Source organism: Eptesicus fuscus, chromosome 9, assembly GCF_027574615.1.
Source record: "Eptesicus fuscus isolate TK198812 chromosome 9, DD_ASM_mEF_20220401, whole genome shotgun sequence".
Classification (NCBI taxonomy): Eukaryota; Metazoa; Chordata; class Mammalia; order Chiroptera; family Vespertilionidae; genus Eptesicus; species Eptesicus fuscus.
The window spans coordinates 75874530-75894731 of record NC_072481.1 but is presented as its reverse complement, the minus strand read 5'-3'; the positions used below and the strand labels follow the sequence as shown (position 1 = coordinate 75894731).

Sequence of the window (20202 nt, the reverse complement as noted above, 5' to 3'; positions counted from 1 at the left end):
TTTTTAAATTATTTTTTTAGTATTCCCCTTACACGTTGGTAACGTTGGAGTTTTGTGATTTACCTGCCAAGAGACTTTGGGAATTTATTTCTTGGTTTCATTCAAAATAAACAAGTTAATTTGCATGAGTTCATGCCATATGCAAGGCTCTGGAGAAATTTAACTGCTAAATGACCCGAGCTTTTGGTCCAGGGAGAAAAACTGGAGCATGTGTTATGATTGGCAGCCCAGAAGTTGCTATGACAGCAGAGGAGGGGCATCTCAATCAGACTAGGGAAGTGCTCACTAACAAATTATTTGAACAGACCTGGGTTCAAATCTTGGTATGTGTGATTTATTAACCGAGGCTATAGGTAATCTTTCACTTAACCTGCTCAGTGCAAGATGGGTTTAGTACCTAACCCGCTATGCCATCATGAGTATTAATTGGGAAAAGGATTATAGAAGAGTGTTGAACATCCATTAGTAGGATTCTCATTAAGTAAACAAGTCATTGTATAGTAATACAATATTATGCAGCTATGAAAAATAAGATCATTCTAAGTATTACTGATAGGAATCAAACCCTAAGATGTGTTGTAAGAATAGTATGTGGTTTACTACCATTTGTGTAAAAATTTTCTAAAGGTGTGGTTGTGTATATTTTAAAAAATTGTTTTAAGGTGTGGTATGTGTATTTACATAGACTATCTAAACAAATACCAAAGTAACTTAATAATGCTTGCCTTTAAGGAAGGGAATTAGGGATCAAGATTAGGAGAAAAATATGCTTTCTGTGTATACCCAGTTGTGTTGTTTGAGTTACGATGTGCATTTATTTATAAAAGAGAGGGTTTTTTTAAAAATAATGAGAAGTTTTTTAAAATATCATAAAGTAAGATGGTATCAATATAATAAATTCTTCAAATATTTTTAATATGTTTTTATTGATTTTAAAGGGGGGGGGAGAGAGAGAGAGAAACTTCAATGATGAGAGGGAATCATTAATTAGCTGCCTCATGCACGTCTCCTATTGGGGATCAAGCCCACAACCCCGGGCATGTGCCCTGACTGGGAACTGAACTGAGACCTGGTTCATGGGTTGACCCTCAACCACTGAGTCACACAGGCTGGGCTCAAATATTTTTATATGGAAATTTTTTACAGTAATTTTTATAAAGTGGTTATAAGCATGGACTTTGGTGTATAATACTTACTGGCTGTGGGGTCTTAGAAAAGTTATTAAACACTCTAAACCTTCGTTTTCTCCTGTAAAATAGGAGATAATAGAAACTACCTTGTGAGGTTGTGTGAAAATGAGATAACACAATCATTTGGAAAGCAATTAACATGGTGTATGAAATACTGTAAGCACTCAAATGTTCATTATGTTATAGTTAATACTAAAGAGCCATATCTATGCGGACTCTTGGTTGCCAGTGGTAGTAATCTAACTCAGTTGTCTTCTAACAAAAAGGAGTTTGTTGGCTCACAGAAATGAAAGCCTACATGCTTTTAGGCATGGCTGTATCTAGCACCTCCCTTAAAGGTATTGGGACTCAGCCTCTCTCCAGCTCTTCACTCTACTTTCTTCTCTGTTGGCTCAGTTGCCAGGTAGCTCCAGACTTACACCCTACTGCCTAATAACTCCCAGTGAAAAGAACCTGGTACTTTTCAACAAAAATCCCAGGATTGACTGATTCATCCACTTTGTTCATGGGCCCATCTCCAAACTAGTCACCTAGTTAAGGAACAGGAATGCACTGATTGGTAGGCCCAGATTACAGTCCTCACCTTTGTAACCTTGATGGCAAGGGTCAGTTTAAGATGTTGAGCAAGAGTAGACCTTTGTTTTCAGTCTTGGAGACATAGAAACCTTCCCCAACAACAAAAATAGGGGCAATAAATGCCGGGCAGATAGAAACGGGATGTTGCCCACAGCCCACTGCTTGGCTGCCTGACCATTAATCCTGTTATTTTCATATATGTGTTTTCAGAAAGGCTTAACAGTGCAACTGTTCGTTACTGAGGAATGTGATCTTGGTTGGAGCTGAGGTCCCAGGAAGGTGCCATGTGGATGATCTCTCATGTCCAGCCTTGACTCCTGCTTAAGACCAAATGGCTGGGCCTTCTGTTGAGCACCAGAAAGATTAGTTGCTTGACTAGTTGGGAGCATGTAATATGAAAATCTGTTTATAAACAGAGTAACTCTCAGTTCAGCAAGATGTTCACACTAAGAGCAACCAAAACTTTAGATGAGCCCTGGCTGGTATAGCTCAGTGGGTTGGAATGTCATCCCATGCACCAAAAGGTTGCTGGTTCAATTCCCGGTCAGGGCACATACCTAGGTTGCTGGTTCCACCCCTGGTCTGGGGGAGGCAACCAATCTATGATTCTCTCTCACATCGATGTTTCTCTCTCCCTCCTCCTCTCTCTAAAATCAATAAGCTTTTTTTTTTTTTCTTTTTTAATAAGATGACCAAGAGAATAGATTTTAATCTGCCCTGGTGCTCAGCCCAGGGCAGGGGGGTGTAGGCAGAGACTACCTGCACTATTTAAATCCTCCTGCCTAGTTTTTGGTTTGTTTTTGTCTTACCAAGTGTGTGTGCTTGAGTTTGCTAAGTTAAAGTAATGCCACTCCAGCATGTGTAAAAATTCTTAGCCTTTCCCCAAAGAGTCCAGTTACTACGCTCATACTCTGATCTAGGACCTGCAAGTACTGTGTGTCCTCGCAAGTCCAGTTCAGCTCCTGCTCACTGAACAGTAGGGGAGAGGTAGCAGGGAAGCCCAACAGAAACATCCGTTTGGAAAAGGAAAGGAACACGCAGTGGGCGCCTCCCGTAGCACATCATGTCCTCAGCGGGAATGCTGGCACTTGGAGACTTGGTGGAGACGTGGCTTGCTTGTGGGATCAACATGGCCACCTCGATTTCTGCCCTCTCAAACAAAGCTCGGATCTTTTTGGTGTAGATTTATAGGCTTCAGTGGTTGATGGTCTTGGAGGCTGAGAATCTCTAGATGTAGAGATTCTCTGGTGATACAAGTGCTTTTATAACGGTGATTTTTCTGTCTAGTATTTAGATTTGGTGAACTCTGACATTCGGTGCTTGGTGACCAGGACACATCATGAGTAGTCCTGGTTCCTAAAGTTCCATCTCAGTTTCTAGCCTACAGTTTACTGCTTCCATAGGCCTTTGGCAAAAGTAATATTCCCCAATGCTGGCCAGTGGTGGTTCCCCATTGTGAGGATTCAGAATACAGCCTTAGGGGCACAAGAGTTCCAGGCCCCAAATGCTTCTCCCACTTGCCTCCCTTCTGTGGACTTTAGCATGGGCAGAGAACATAGCTCTCTATCTTGGATTACTTTCTACAGAGAAAAATGGCCTCCATGGCAATGCTCTTCTCTACTTTTAGGTAAGCCAGCCTCGAATGAAGTGACGGACACAACTGCCACTCTAACAGCCTTGCCAGCCCCACATACTCAGCTAATCCCACAGGCTATTGCTTACAACACCACACTTTCAGGTTCTCAACTCAAAGTGCTTTAAGCAAAAAGGAGGTTTTATTGACTAATGTAACTGAAAAGTCTGGGGCCCCTTTCCCTCCATCTCTCCACTCTGCTTTCCCCCGTGGGGCTTCCCTTCTCAGGTAGCTTCTGGCTTCCAGCTTATCAACTTGACCAGGAAGATACCCCCCTTCTTGCCAGTAGTTCCAGAAAAAGGCCTAGAGTTCACCCAGCTTTGGTCATGTGCCGCCCTAACCAGCCACTGTGGGTAAAGGGAAGAGGGAAGGGAGGACGGACCGCAGTGACTGACCAGACAGACCTGTGTGCACTGAGGCTGGGTAGGGGGTACTCCCCAAAGAACAATCAGGGGGCATTTGCCTGGTGAAGAGGGGATTTTCCTGGGCCAAACATAACAACAGGCCCACACAAGGATTGGACAGTATTTGGGAGGGGCAAATAAATTTGAAAAAAATTTGTGAATTGTCATTCTTACTAGTAGGCCTTTAGAGTAATGTTTAGCCAATAGAAAGGTAAGCTAAGCCACATAGTAAAAGGAAAGAGGTGAAATAATAACTTTAATTCTATCTTATTTTGTAAAGTCAAAATACTACATTTTTTTAATTCATCAATTTTAAAATTATTAAGATATTTTACCCTTTTTTTGTACTGTCTTCAAAATCCAGTGTGCATTTTATTTTTTCCCCAGTTTTTTTTAAAGATACGTTTTTATTGATTTTTTTTTTTTTTAGAGGGAGAAGGGGAAACACTGATCAGCTACCTCCTGCACGCCCCCTACTGGGGATGAAACCTGCAACCCAGGCATGCACCCTGACTGGGAATTGAACCAGTGACCTTTTGGTGCATGGGACAACACTCAACCAGCTGAGCCACGTGTGGCTAGTTGCTTACTGTAGTGAACAATACAAACTGCTGACAACTTCAATAGAGAAGCTGAATATTTATCATCAGCTGATAAATTATTACTTCCGTTTCTGTGTCATGGGAAATTATTGTGAATCCCCTCATTAGAATAACCTGCCCTAAAATAAACCTAAATACACATTGCTGTGTGTAGTGTCTTGTTGGGGCTACTTCTGTCTGAAACACCCATCACACCCATACAGTTAGTACTCAACAATGATTTCTTTAATTCTCTGTCTTCTCTTGTGGACTCTATGCCTTAGGTAGGCAAGGCCTCATGTATCTTCCTTACCTCTATTCCCTAAGCCCAGTGCCCAGTACATAGAAGACACTAAGTGGATAATTTTAAAGTGACATGAAAATAAATTTAAAACTTTCGTGAGGACTTCTCATTTAAATGCCAGGTTTGGTGACTAAATGGCGGGAGTAATACCAGTTGAAGCCCAAGATGGAGTATTTGCAATATTTGTTATTGTGACGAATGACCATCTGTAGTCTGTGACTAGTTGTGTTACCACAGTCACTTAGTGATTGAAGGCCTATAGAAACCCAGGCTCTGTGCTGAGCACTAGGTATATACAAAGATAAATGGGAAACAGTCCCTGCCTGGAAGGAAATGAGAAACAGATTAGTAAAATAACTCTTATATCTAATAAGTGTTATGATACAAATAAACACAGGCTGTTTGGGGAAGCACAGCGAACGAAGGGGGTCCAGCCCAGGTCAGAGATGGAGAGAGGCAGTAAAGGCTCACTGGGGGGAAGTTAATTTCAGTTCCATGGTGCCTGCTGGATTCTCAGTATCTAGCCTCATGCCTGGCACATGTGTTGAAACAATGAACAACGTGGCTTCTGGATCTAATCCTAAAGGATTGCTGGATTTGTCCATGTGAGTGTATACAGATGATCGTTGCAGATGAAGAGAGAGCTTGGGGAATGGCGAGACCCTGGGCGAGCGGAGCCAAGGTGTGAGAGCAGGCACGAGGCTGCAGCACTGGGCAGGGGCCAGATCCCACACAGCCTCACTTGTGATTGTCCATGTGACCGGGACGAATGATTGTACTTTCTTATTCCAGGCCAAGCGAAGGCTGGAGCTAGGAGAAAGCGGTCATCAGTACCTCTCAGATGGTTTAAAAACCCCAAAGGGCAAAGGGAGAGCTGCACTGCGAAGTCCAGACAGTCCCAAAAGTAAGGATTCTTTCATCTCTGATTCTCTGTGGTGTGGGCTCCCAACTTTCAAAGCTTGCGGCTGGAAGGATGCCAAGGTGTGAAAAACTTTGCCCTGTTTTGTTCTTTGTCATTTCTTTCTGTGCCTATCCAAAAAGTAAATACAGTGTCTGCAGACACCCAGCAAAAGGTTTACGGAGTCACTCCAGTGCCTACGTACTGACTTAAGGGGAGGCCTCTTGAAATGTGTGCAGTTTCATTTTTCAACTCAGCATATAAGCTCCTTGTTCCATTCTATAATCAAATTTAATTTTAACTTTCTTTAACGGACATTATTTCAGAGACCGAGGCCAAGTGGGTGTAGACGAACTGTGCTGGAGTCGTAAATGTGTGTCGGTCTAAATCTCTGGCTCAACATAAGGCAGCATAAGAATTGGTTGAGTCCAATGAATTGCTGCTAGTTTCCCTTTCCATGGATATGGTCATTTTCTTCTGGGAGAGAGGAAAGTAGGTCGGAGATGGCTAGCTAGTCCTTCATGTCTCTGGCCTCGTTAGACTTTGTCCTCACCTTTCCTGCAGTTTACGAATTAGGAAATCCACAGGTTGTGTGTACTGCTACATTAAATCCTTGACCTGTGACCTGTAAGAGAAGAGGTACAATATTAAGTAAGAAATTTTATTCAAGTGGGATAGGGAGACTTGATTGAAAGACTCTTCCAGGTTCCAGAAAGTCTTCAAATGAAGCATCATTTGATACATTGGTGAACAAGTTACATACACACACAACACCGGAGCCTGAAAGGCCAGTTGAAGTGGGTCTGTCTACTTGTCCCTGTGGGGTTAGACTCCACGTGTGCTGATCCCATGGGGCTACCGTACTTTTTCATTCGTTCATCAGACATTTTTGAGCACCTATTGTGTGTGAGATACTTCACTAGCTTCAGGGAATAGGATGAACCAAAGTAGAAACCACTGAGACATTCACAAACAGGAATTTTAACTGTCCCTTTCTTTTCTAATAAAGCAGTTTCATAGCTTTCTCTGTAACTTCACAGAAACAGCTTTGCTTCTGATACTAATACGTGGGCTGCATTGGGAGAGGGGGCTTGCTCAACTGCAAAGAAACCCCTCATTTCTTTACCTTTCCCCCTACCCCCCACCCGCTCGGTTTTTGTTTTTCTTTAAGCTCCAAAATCTCCCTCAGAAAAAACACGGTATGATACATCACTTGGTCTGCTCACCAAGAAGTTCATTCAGCTACTGAGCCAGTCGCCTGATGGGGTCTTGGATTTGAACAAGGCAGCAGAGGTGCTGAAAGTGCAGAAGAGAAGGATTTACGATATCACCAATGTACTAGAAGGCATCCACCTCATTAAGAAGAAGTCTAAAAACAACGTGCAATGGATGTGAGTATGAGTCGCACCCCCACCCCATTCCCTGGCTCTGACGGGGGTCCATTCAAACACTGAGCTTCCTCTCCATCCTAACTTTCACACTCATGCCCACACTTCATTTTTTTGCTCTCCTACTCTCTCCTTCTCTCACCTCTCTCTCCTTCCTCAACACCTTAGCCACAAGTTCAAAGTCTCTTTAGGAAGAGACCTATTTAGATACTGTCGGAGATAACAAAACAAAACAAAAACAAAAAAAGAGTTTCTATTCCATTAGCTACAAGCAAGGGCATCCTGGGATGAATTAGGGTCCTACAGGTGTGAAGTAGAATGCTGTTCATTTGATATGGTGAAGTCCATGTGTGTAATCTCATAAATGCTTGCACATGTCTTAACTCCAACAAGAATTTGGAAATTAACTATGGATGTGTATTATCACATCTCTGTATACACACAGTCGCCAAATATCTTTAACCATGGTTCTCATAGCAGATTAACTCACTTTCTGAATAAATTAAGGCAAGTGTCAAATGTCTCAGTTCCTTCTAGAAAGCGGAGATGATAACGCATATCACCTATACACCCACATGTGTGATTAAATTTGTGAATTATGAACAGAGCACCTGAACAGCCAGTATTTTAGAAGGAGCTATTAAAGCATATTGGAAGGAATAAATCTATTATGGGGCTTGAAAACATACTACTTCAAACATGATAAGATGAACAGGTAACTTTTTGTACTCTTGGAATTTCGACAATTCGATTAATCCATTTTGGTCTATGGTTTAGAGAAACTTGTTGGGTGTTGGTCTGTGTTCTTCCAAACAGCACCTACATCTGTTTCCTTAACCTGCTTTTCCTTTTTAGTTGTTGGCATAAGACCCCCCGAAACTACCTAGGCCTTTTGTGCTTCTTGGATGATGTTTTGTTGAATTTTGAATTGTTCTATCTTTTCTTTCAAATTTTTCTATCTTTCTGTTTTCCTACCTGCTTTCCACCTCCCACCCCACCCCCATCCCTGGGAGGCATGTAGCAGGAAGGAGCTGCCTCTTTGCCCTATGAATTTGAGCCTTCTGCAGACACAGGCCTCCTCTGTAGGAAAGAAATCTGAAATAGTAGTGGTTTTTCACTTAATTTCTATGGTATGAAAAGTGAAGGACTATATGTATAAAAAATATATATGTATAAATGTTCTAATTTTAACACTTGGCAAACAATCCCTGGGACCTCCTATGTCAAGAAAGGGACATTTCCCCAAGGGATCGTTTCTCCCTGCCCGCCCTTCCTTGTTCATTTCCCTCCTCCCGTTGGCCTCTCGAGTAGCCATGAAGAGTCTGTGTTTGGGTTTCTAGGGGCTGCAGTCTGTCTGAGGATGGGGGCATGCTGGCCCAGTGTCAAGGCCTGTCAAAGGAAGTGACCGAGCTCAGTCAGGAAGAGAAGAAATTAGATGAACTGATCCAAAGCTGCACCCTGGACCTCAAACTGTTAACCGAGGATTCAGAGAATCAAAGATATCCTTTGTGCCACCTGGTCATGGGGGGTTAGTGCTTTCTAGACTATTTCCAGAGTTGACAATCTGACTTTTATGCACAAGGTAGACTTTTACTTTGGTTTCATGTACATGTGTGTGTGTGTGTGTGTGTGTGTGTGAACCCACTTTGTGTTAGAAGTCAGTAGTTATGGAAAGATAATCATCTATTATGTCTATTTTACAGCAAGGAAGGAACTATTTAAATTCATGTGTGGTTGACACATATGGTACATTCATTGCGTAAGGCAACACTATTATAGGATACAAATGGTGTCAGTATTATTATTAATGACAACATTCCACAGATTCATCTTTGGCTTCCCAGATTTTGGGTGGGTGTTAGCTGTCACTGTTGGGGTTCTCACATTCTACATTTCTTTTCATTAGCTATTGGAGCAATTGAATTTGTTGAATCTGTCTGATTGAGATATATAACTGAAGAAATTGAGTATAAAAAACTATTCTATAAGTTTTAAAGAGCATTAGGCTGATTCACAACACCAAAAACTGATTTCAAAAGAACCATAAGGCCCAACAAATCTCAGTGTATTTGTTCATCTGTAAACAGTAAGTTCTTGGAAATAAAAATATAGAAAGCCAGTTCCTGTTCTCTGTAGGCTAACAGTCTGGTGACCATCTCAGTACAGCTTACTGTTCATCATCTCACTTCAGACAAAAGATTAGGGAGGTTGCTTTGTTGTTTTGGCAAGAAGATTTTGCAATGTGCCCAGTTATTAGTAGAAGACAAATGCAATATTTTAAATTACCCCATCTCTAATTTTAGTTTCAGACTTCGATTATCCCACATTTACCTTTGTGAGACAGGGACTGAAGTGTTTCCTGCCCACTTTCTTCTAGTGTCTCCTCTCCAATAGGCTTTCCCTTGGAGGGTGCGGGGACATTTACTTTCCAATTCAGGTCGTTTTTTTGAAACAGCAAATGTTCATTTCTTTTTGACCAAAAGATTAACCTTGTCAGCTGATGATTAGTGAGATGGAGAAAGTTGTGCTGATAAGAACCCCTAATGGTGGCCAGAGTGGGCTTACAGGGGAAGAAACAAGAATGGCTGTTGTTGGGCTGTTTCACTCATTGTTTAGTTGGGAGCCCCAGCGAGGAGATATGGCAGTTACACATGATTGGCAGCTTGTACTTTATGGCATTGTCACCTACATTAGCTTTCTCTGCAGCCTTTGTTGCAGGGAATGAAAGCTTCCTTGCAGGGGGCTGCTAACCTAAGAAGCAAATTCAGGAGGGAGCCACAGTGGAAGCACTTTTAAGTTTATAAGATTAGAGAATATGTTTGCACCATTTATTTCCATTTGCCATTCAGTTCCAAATTTGGTACATCTTGTTCACAAATGTGTTGAAATTTTCTTTCCTGCAGCATGTTGAGTAATTGTAGATGAGTTTTTATTTTACTGAGTTCTTGTCACGTAGTTTTTTGACAGTGGGCTATGGTGTAAGTACCTGGTTATCAGTTTTCCCAGTGTTCTCAGTAAAAATTCAGAGCTGTTCTAAGACTTTTTCTTTTTTTTTTAATCCTCACCTGAGGATACGTTTCTTTTGTTAGAGAGAGAAAGAGACACACACATTAATGTGAGAAACATGGACCAGTTGCCTCCCTCACATACCCTGACCAGGAATCAAATCCGCAACCTTTTGGTATACTGGACGATGCTCCAATAAACTGAGCCATCCCGCCAGGGCATGTCAGGACTTTTGTAACGGTACCAGCGGTCTTTCTTGATGAGATAAATGGTGACCTAAAACCTGGAATCCTGCTTGAGCTGTCCAATTAAGCTCAACTCGGAATTGGCTGTTGTCTCAATTATTGAGATTTAAAGAAGGTCGTCTTGACAAATGCCCCTAAATATACGTGCAGATTGGGGTGGATGTGCTTTTTTCCCCATGAGTGGGTTCATAGCTTCCTTCGATTTCTAATAAAAAGCTACTATTCTAAGGGATATTATTTTCTCTAGGTTCACTAAGTCCTATTTCTGTGTTAAACATGTTAGATCACAGACTCTATTAGCTATATTATATTACCCATAGAAATGCCTTCATTGAATTATGATTTGCTGTTTTATTATGTGCATTTTTTGGTGGGTTACTATTTTTTAAATGCTGGCTAAAGACATTGTACATTATGTTACTCCATGTCCCTTTATAAGAAAGCCATGTTCTCTCTTAGTGCCAGGTAAAAAGCTTGTCTATCTAGGCAAGCTTGCGTGGATACTTTTATCGTATAATAAGTACCATATTCTTTCATAACATCCTTGTAGGTTTGGCTGCCCAGACCCTTAAAGGAACTATTCAGTGCTCAGAAGTAACAACCAAGAGTACTGAAATATTATTTTAATCTCTTTTCCTAAATCAGTGTTTCTCATATTCATTCACGTTGCAGACCATCTGGAAGCCACTTTCTTCCTTGTGAACACTGAAATATTGGTAGAGTTAATAATATCATACAAAGGGTAATTTTTCTAACTGAGAAGGACTGACACTCTTAATATATAATCACAACCAGCCTGGGTACACTTAAGAAAATATGTTGCCTGCCTCTGCAGTATTCTGAGTTCTTCCACTAATATATCTATTTGCTACTAATTCATTCATTCATGCATTTGGGTGACTGCTGACACTTGCTAATAATCAAGTAGAAGATAGAAGTTAATGGAAGTTACAAAAAATTATGTTTAATAGAGCTTAAGTTTTTTTTCCCTGTAAATTGGGATCTGCCATCATTCGATTTGAGTGATAGCATACTTCATGGAAACTCAGGGAATATTTGCATTCCAGAGGAACCTGGTTTGAAAATCCTGGACCAAATGGGTCTTGGTTTTCTTTCTTTTCTTTTTTTTAAAAATATTTTTATTATTTTTTTTAATATTTTTATTGATTTCGGTGAGGAAGGAAGAGGGAGAGAGAGAGAGAAACATCAGTGATGAGAGAGAATCATTGATTATCTGCCTCCTGCACACCTCCTACTGGAGATCTAGTCTGCAACCTTGGGCATATACTCTGAGTGGGAATCGAACCATGACCTCCTGGTTTCATAGGTTGATGCTCAACCACTGAACCACCGCAGCCGGGCCTTGGTTTTCTTTTGATAAATTAACTATGCTATTTCTGTTTATTTTAATATTTCAAATAGCCATGGACTTTTTAAAAACGGGCAGGAAAAAGGTATGCATTTCTTTTGTTGTTTACGATATCACCCAGAAAACAAAATTCGTGGAAGATCCGTATATTTAAAGATCTAGAAAGCAAGACAGATATATTCTTATAAATCATAAAATCCTTCAAAATTTTTCCACGCATCTATTTTGTTAATCTCATAATGGTTACATCTGAGGCAATTAGTTGGAAGATTTCCTTAACACTTATTACGTTAGCTTATGCTACATATCAAGATATTCGAAAAATTAGTGGCCTTAAAGACCAAACTGTTATAGTTGTGAAAGCCCCTCCAGAAACAAGACTTGAAGTGCCTGACCCAATAGAGGTAAGGAGACGTCTTTGTTCATCGGCAGAGATCTTTCTGGAATGCCTGAAGTTAAAGAATCATTGATTCATGGTTAAAGTTCATATCCTCCTGAAAACTAGAAAGTTCTTTCCCCATCTATTTTACTTAACGCTAACTTTAAAAACATTTCAACGGTTCAATATATATTGAGTGTCCAAAAGATCTAATTTTAACAAAGCAGAGCACTCAGCTCAAGGTGGTATACGATGTCCTGTCCCTCTTGTACTTTTTTTTTTTTTTTTCATAATTTGTTGGTTCCAATCAATTTGAAATTTCGGAGAATTTTATGTTGATTGCTCTAAATATAGTTCCCACTACAAATAGAGATAGAAATGCTATAAAGTATCTCCCTAACTTATCTTAGCACATTTAAGAATTTATCATTTATATCATATTTACTTTTAAGAGATGAAATGGGACTTTGGTTTATTTCATAGGCTAGAATATTGTAAGAAAGTAGGGTGCGTATTTTTGTGATTGGTTTCAGGTATAGGTTAATAATAGGCCCAGACTATAACTCTAAGGTAAAGAAATGTAGTAAAAAGAATATGCATAGAAAGTAAAAAGAGAATGAAATTTGCAAGCTCTCATCTAGGGTAGAGTTCTCACCTTAAGTGATAATAATAGCTCTATGACCTAGATGAAGAGGAATTTTAAATATTAGTGTGCTGCATTTTCTTATTAAACTCAGTTCCAGTGGTTATTAAAGTTCAACATTAAAAAAGCCCTACCATAAAGGAATAATAACATGGAAATATTGTATTTGGGACACTAAAAGCACCCTTTAATAGTTTGTGTGTTGCTTTTTAAAAAAAATATATTTAGAGAGCATAATTCACCTTCTCCGGGACAGGAGTCAGCAAATTTTTTCTTTAAAGGGCCAGACAGTAAATATTTTTGGCTTTGTGAGCCATACAGTCTCTGTTGGGACTGCTCACTGCCCAACTCTGCGTGAGAAAAAAACAACACCACCTAGCCAGAGGCCATGCATCAGTAATGGGAATAGGCGTGACTCTGTGCCAATAAAACTCTTCACAAAATCATTTGGTGGACTGGATTGGGCCTTGGGCTATAGTTTGCTGACCTGTCCTCTAGGGGATGGCAATCGTTGGTAAAGGTAGACTAGCTGTGACAAAGCAAAATGAACTAAGAAAACTACCCTTACATGTTTAGATGAAAATTACTATTGCTTTCATTTCCAAAAGAACTTTCATTTTGAACCTTTCTCACTCTTTTCTGTTCATAGAGCCTACAAATACACTTGGCAAGTACTCAAGGGCCCATTGAGGTTTACTTGTGTCCAGAAGAGACTGAAACACACAGTCCAATGAAAACAAACAACCAAGACCACAATGGGAATATCTCCAAACCCACTTCCAAAGGTAAAAACTCTTCTTTCTGTCATTTGAAAACTATGTTAAAAATGAAGGTGACTATATCACTGAGCCATGCCGACCAGACTGGAAGAATTCTGTATTAGAACCACAAGTCTAGGCAAGACACAAAATCTTCTGTTATTATTGTTATGAAGGGAACTTTCTTTTAAAGGCATTCTCACTAGTTTGCAGAATAAAATAATGACCTTGGGCTAATGATTCCTCCACCCACGAATGGAGTCCCTCAGGATTTGGCTATTGGCAGAAACCATTTCCTTACAGTGTTTGGAAACCCAACCGAAGTGGGGAGTGAAGCTGAGTGAGTCATCAGCTATCCTTGGCCACACACCTTTCCATGATGCTACAGAGATCCTTAGAGAGAGAAGTGTTTGGAGAGAAAAGCCTCCTATCAAAGAAGTTTTGTCTTAATTTCCTCTTCCTCCCCCCACCCCCCAATGTGATGGAGAGAAGATACGGGAGGAAACCCCCAACCAAATAAATCTAACTTCTTCCTGCACTGTCCCTGGAGCAAAAGGAAGCTCTTTGCGTTTTTCTTTTTTTTTTTTCAGTTTCAGATTGGGGGGATGTGTGTTTCGTTTTTCCCCCCGCCTCCCAATATAGCAGCAAGAATAGCAGTGATTTGAGTGAACAGGTCTGATTTAATACTGAGCAAAAAAACATAGTAGATGTCTGAACCCTATACAGTTGATCCTTGAACAATGATAGGGTTAGGGGCACTGACCCCCTCACATAGTCGAAAATCCACCTATAACTCTTGACGCCCCCAAATCTTAAATTGTTCCTCGGGATGCGGAGGATTGGTTGCAGGACCTCCGTGGACTCCCAGCTGAGGATTGAAGGCAGTACGAGTATTTTTTAAAAATCTATGAGTATGAGTGGACCCATGTTGTTCAAGGCTCAACTATATACTGTATTTTCCTACATATAGGTATCTATGGAAAATCTTAATAAATTAGGCTCAATATGATATTAACCACAATAACTAATAAAATAGAACAATTATAACAATATACTGTAATAACAGTTATGTGGATGTGGTCTCTCAAACTACCGTGTACTGTATACTGTGCTCAGCCTTCTTGCGATGATGTGAAATGACACAGTGCCTACATGATGAGATGAAGTGAGGAGAATGACACAGGCATTGGGAGGTAGCATCAGGCACACTGCGGCACCACAACAGTCCATCTGGTAACCGATATGGTTCCTAGGTGGCTAACAGGCAGGGAGTGTCTCAGGTGAGGAGATGCTGGACAAAGAGATGATTCACATCCCAGGCAGGATGGAGCAGGACAGCACCCTACTCAGAACTGTGGCAATTTAAAACTTAGGAATTGTTTATTTCTGAAATTTTCAGACCGCAGTTGTCTATGGGTAATTCTGAAGCTGGGGGAAGCAAAACCACAGATAAGGTGGAACTTCTTACTATATAGCATGTCAAACAGTAAAACAAAAGACCATTTCCCCCCCATAATTATTCAAAGTAAATATCTTCTTTTTGGTATTTTTAGAGGTATCCTTGATAAGTTGGTTGCTCGCCCTGGCCAGGTGGTTCAGTTGGTGAGAGCATGGTTCTAATATGCCGAAATTTCGGGTTGAATTCCCAATCAGAGCACATACAAGAATCAAACAGTGAATGCATAAATAAGTAGAACAACAAATCTCTCTCTCTTCCTTTCTCTCTCTAAATCAATAAATAAAATAAGATGGTTGTTCAAAAAAGACTAAGTTAAAATCAGTGAGTTTCTACTAGGGAACCAACTTTATGGTATTTACCTTATGTTTTTTTTTTTTTTTCCTTCAATAATGACCAGATGATATCAGAGAGAGGTTTTTTTAACTTGTTAACCTCTAATCTTTGGAGCTAATTAAAGTCTTGTTTGCTAACAGTAGGTACTTTAAAAGATGAGTGAGCGACTAGAGACTGCCGACAGGTGATCTGTATCCTAATGCTGCCTAATTGTCATTAGCAGGGGGTGAAAGCTTTCAGAACAGCGACTTGTATATTCTAACTTACTTTTGTGTTTCCACCAATTTTTTTCCTTTCAGACTTGGCTTCAACCAACTCAGGACATAGTGATTGCTCAGTTTCTATGGCAAACCTTTCTCCTTTGGCCTCCCCAGCCAACCTTTTACAGCAGACTGAGGACCAAATTCCTTCCAACCTAGAAGGACCGTTTGTGAACTTACTGCCTCCCCTGCTCCAAGAAGACTATCTCCTAAGCCTCGGGGAGGAAGAAGGCATCAGCGATCTCTTTGATGCTTACGATTTGGAGAAGCTCCCGCTGGTGGAAGACTTCATGTGTAGTTGATTATGCTTTGTGACCTCCTTATAAACCAATATTTTTTTATTATGGAACCAGAACATCTGTCATGCAGTGTTGTCCCTTCCTACCTTCTTCCTCCAAGATAGTATCATGAAGTAAACTACAAACTTCAGAACAAAGCTGACATTTTAATGAATTTTTTTATATATATATATAAATTGTCTAAACGCACAGTTGCAGGCTCCCTTGGGAAAACCCTGCTTTGCCCCAGGCTCCAAAATCTCCTGGATGAGTCAGCAAGTGAGAAAATGTGCAATCAGGTGTCTCTCACCCATACTTTCCTTCCTTCCTCCCTCCCGGATTGGCTTGCTGTGCCTGACGGATGGGCTGTAGAATGGGGTCTGGCCACCTGGGCCACTGGAATACAGCAATCTTCCTTAATAGCATTTCAAGCCGTGCCTTCTCTGCAGAATGCATGTCTTTGGGGTCTGCTAATATGGAATGGAACTGCAGGAACTGTAAACTTGAAGTCATGCAAAAGTATGAAACGGATGTCTTCAGCTCTTCTTAGGAATATTTAAATTACTGTCATAATTCAGTGTAAGCTATGGGCCGTGGGTCCAACTTGGAGGTCAAGAGAACCTCCACAGCCTTTCGGATGAAGAACCTGTTTTCGAATACTTGTTGCAGATACAGAAGAATAGTTGAGATCTGCCACTGTCAGCTGTTGTGGATTTTCCTGTCTCCATAAACCACTCCCACTCCCCTGCCCCCAACATGTTTGTGAGTTTAAAGTTGATTTGTAGCAATTGCCTACTGAGGAGTTCTTTGTGGATTGTTTTAGACTTTCTAATTTTTTTTAGCTGCCATTTAAGCATTCCTGTGGCACCCATCACCATTACAATTTAACTGTTTACTTTGAAGCGGTTTTTGCTAATTCAAATTATTTAAGCAGAGATAGAGAACCTCTCTGATCAGAGCATCTAAACGAGTGTGACCTAAGGTTTAACAGCCTCTGCAGAAGCATTGCCCCATTTGGCTTCCTTTCCCAGAAGGGGAGCTTGGAGCGAGTCTGTCCTCGCTGACATTGGCGGCCCCTTTGAAAGGAGAACCAGGTCAGGTGATATAGCAGTCCCAAGGAACAGCAGGTGTGGGTCCCTCTGTCCTTGGGCTTCCCGGGGCCCCGTGACCGGGGAAAGGGCTCTCTTAACACTGCACTCAGGGAGACCACTTCTCAGGATGCGGTCAGATGGAGAGGCCTCTAGGGAGAAAGGCATCCCTTCGTGTGAGTGGCATTCTACCAGTGGCATTGACTCAGGTTGGTGAGAACAGGGAGCTCCCACTTGGTGGAGGGTTGCAATACCCCTGGCCACAACCTGTCCCCCCTTCCTCGATGAAGGAGTAAGTTGGACCAAGGGAAGTGTGGGCGTAGAAAATGAAGCGACAGAATGCCGGGGTGTTTTCCCACTTTGCTCTTCAGGAATGGTGTCCCGGGTTGGAGGCTTCGTGTCAGCTGCAAATCCTACCAGTTATGTCCAAGAGTGGCTTTCCCATTGGCCAGGGGAGGTGGCCATCTCCCACCGGGAATGTGACTCAGTACCTCAGATCCATTCCTTGGATGCTAAAGACTGTAGGGATGAGGGAGTCTTACTTAAAAAAAACACACACACACAAAAAACAACCTCAACAGGAACAGAGAAACTGAAATGCTATGTGTCTGGCCCACTGGTAGGCACATAGTAGGCACTCTATTCACGTGTGTAATCGAATTGAAAATATCCCTTAGGAAAAATACAAAACGGTCAACCACGAACACCCCAGCCAGTTTATTCTAGGTAGATTTCCACAATATGCAAAGTGGTGGTGGGGGTCAAAACCATGACACCAGCACTTTAAATGATTTGTGTAGGTATGCGTGGATGTGTGTTTGGGAAGAAAAACAAAGGTGCAGATTACCCTCCTTTTTCTTCAGCCTCCATCCCCAGCCTCCTCCCCTCACACACTGGACTTGGTACAAATATGTGGTCCGAGATGAAGCTTTGGGGTGGGGGAGGGGAGGGGAGCTTTGTGTCAAGTGCCTACTGGAAATGCACTGTGGGGTGTTTTCCTGTATAGGAAACCATTTATGCCAAGCTTTTCCCCATTTCCCATATTTATCTCATCTGGTTAGCTGCCTCTGCTTCCAGCTTTGTGTAATTCTCTGCCAGCTGCACAAAGCTAATTTTTTTTCCAAAGTCTAACGACTGAGCTCACCTGGCTAGGTTGTTGTGTTTTGTTGAATTTCTCCTTAAACCTTTCGTAATGTAATGCCGTATTTATTGTTTTAGAATGAAAGGAATACTAATAAGTCTTAAAAGTTCCTTCGTGCATAAGATTTCTCCAGTTAATGGGCTTAACTGGGGTACATTAATGAAATGTCCATTCTTTGTTCTGTTTGCATTCGTCTTTTTTTTTTTTTTTTTTAAACATAGTATCCGGCACACAAAGTGGGTTAGTTCTCCAGTATTTGTGTTACTTTAAGTCAGAGTATGCCGGTTTCCTGGTACCATTGAGTTGCTGCTATTAAAGCTCACACATGAAATGGCTAAAAGTTACAAGTGTGCGAATTATGACTGCGTGAGCCTTAGAAAATAAACTGTATAAAGGGCAACACATGAGCTGTCAAACAGTGTTAAGGTGTGTGTTTATATGTACAGACTTGTGCATAGCAATTGTTTTATTTAAGTTGATATGTAGTCTACTCACATTTTCATTATCTAGCAATTTTGTACAAAGATAGCAATTAATTTGTAAACACTGCCAGAATATTTTCTAGCTGGTTTGTAATTTTTTAAGAGTGTTATATTTTGTTTTTGTTTTTTGTTGTGGTTCTTGTTTTCATTTTTGTTTCAAGTGTAGATCTGTAAATAGAATTGCAGTATTTAAAGCTTTAGCTTTCAGGAAAAAGAAGTAAGAACTCAGCGTGTGCATGGCAACTCGTGTGTATGAGAGGTTTGAAGGAAGATGCCTTGTAGAGTCAGTCAGGTGGCAATGGTCAGATTGTGGGAATTTCTTTTCCTATGGGGTACGTGATTTTGTCAAAGGGAAATATTTCTCCCAAAATTGGGAGAAGGCAAACTACTAATCAATTTAGCTTTGTGTTGTATGCTAGTTTAAAAAAGAAAATGTGTAATATAATGTAAAAAAAAAAAAAGCTTTTATGATGGATTTTGTAAATAGATTTGTTACAGGGTAACCTGTTCTCTAGCTGTGATCTTACCACTTCAAATGGGTGTAATTTGAATAAATTTTGTATGGTAACGGATCAATAAAATGATTTTTTTTTAAGAGTTGAGATTTGTGTCTGGATTTTCTTACAATGGTCTGAAGCTTCTATATTAATCTCATTCTTAAAGACATGCTTTAACAAGTTAAGGGGAAAGTTTGCACAAAAGCCTAAGATACTATATACCTTATCCTTTAAAAAAAATTTTTTTTATTGATTTCTGAGAGGAAGGGAGAGGGAAAAATAGAAACATCAATGATGAGAGAGAATCATTCATCAGCTGCCTCCTGCATGTTTCACACTGGGGATCGAGCCTATAACCCAGGCATGTGCCCTGACCGGGAATTGAACCATGAACTCCTGGTTCATGGGTCAACACTCAACCACTGAGCCACACCCGCTGGGCTATTTGGGACCTCAGGAACACTGAACAAATATCTGTGGAGCACTTGTGGTGTACTCCCCACTTTGGGAAGCACAAGAACTTGCTATGTCTCTGACCACCTGCAGAGACCGCTCTCAGGTATTAAAGAAGAATTTTTACACTGAGAATGTGACAAGTCAAGTTCTATAAGGTGTATGAAGCCAATACATTTTTTTTCTCAATTTCGGTAATGACCTCCCTCGTTCAAGATTCTGTATTTCTTATAATGCCATAATAATGCTTTTTTGACTGCTATGTCACACTTTTAACTCTAAGCTCACCTAAAAACTTCAAAATGTGTACCAAAAGAATTCCCACCCAGGACCAGTCTATTCACCTCAGAAGTAACCACTATTTTCATATTTCTTCACATCCCGTTGTTTCCTAGGCATATATAAACGTGTGTGCTTGTGTATTTTTTTAAAATATATTTTTATTGATCTCAGAGGAAGGACGAGGAAGAGAGATATAGAGACATTGATGAGGGAAAATCATTGATTGGCTGCCTCCTGCATGCCTCACACTGGGGATTGTGACTGCAACTCGGGCATGTGCCCTGACCCAAGAATTGAACCGTGACCTCCTGGTTCATAGGTCACTCAACCACTGAGCTATGCTGGTGGAGCTGTGCATGTGTATTTTTTTATTTTTTTTTTAATATATTTTATTGATTTTTTACAGAGAGGAAGGGAGAGGGATAGAGAGTTAGAAACATCTATGAGAGAGAAACATCGATCAGCTGCCTCCTGCACACCCCCTACTAGGGATGTGCCCGCAACCAAGGTACATGCCCTTGACCAGAATCGAACCTGGGACCCTTCATTCTGCAG

The 20202-nt window shown here is 40.8% G+C and overlaps 1 protein-coding gene across 1 annotated transcript in view; it reads left to right on the top strand.

Moving 5' to 3' along the window:
* The window catches only part of E2F3 (E2F transcription factor 3), a 93792-nt gene extending 74777 nt beyond the window's left edge, over nt 1–19015 (top strand). The window contains exons 2-7 of the mRNA XM_008146070.3: nt 5481–5592; nt 6758–6977; nt 8315–8473; nt 11884–11998; nt 13266–13401; nt 15466–19015. Coding sequence (XP_008144292.1) covers nt 5481–5592; nt 6758–6977; nt 8315–8473; nt 11884–11998; nt 13266–13401; nt 15466–15728 — 1005 coding nt within the window. The 3' untranslated portion in view covers nt 15729–19015. The remainder of the gene's footprint in view (nt 1–5480; nt 5593–6757; nt 6978–8314; nt 8474–11883; nt 11999–13265; nt 13402–15465) is intronic.
* Nucleotides 19016–20202: the final 1187 nt, after the last annotated feature.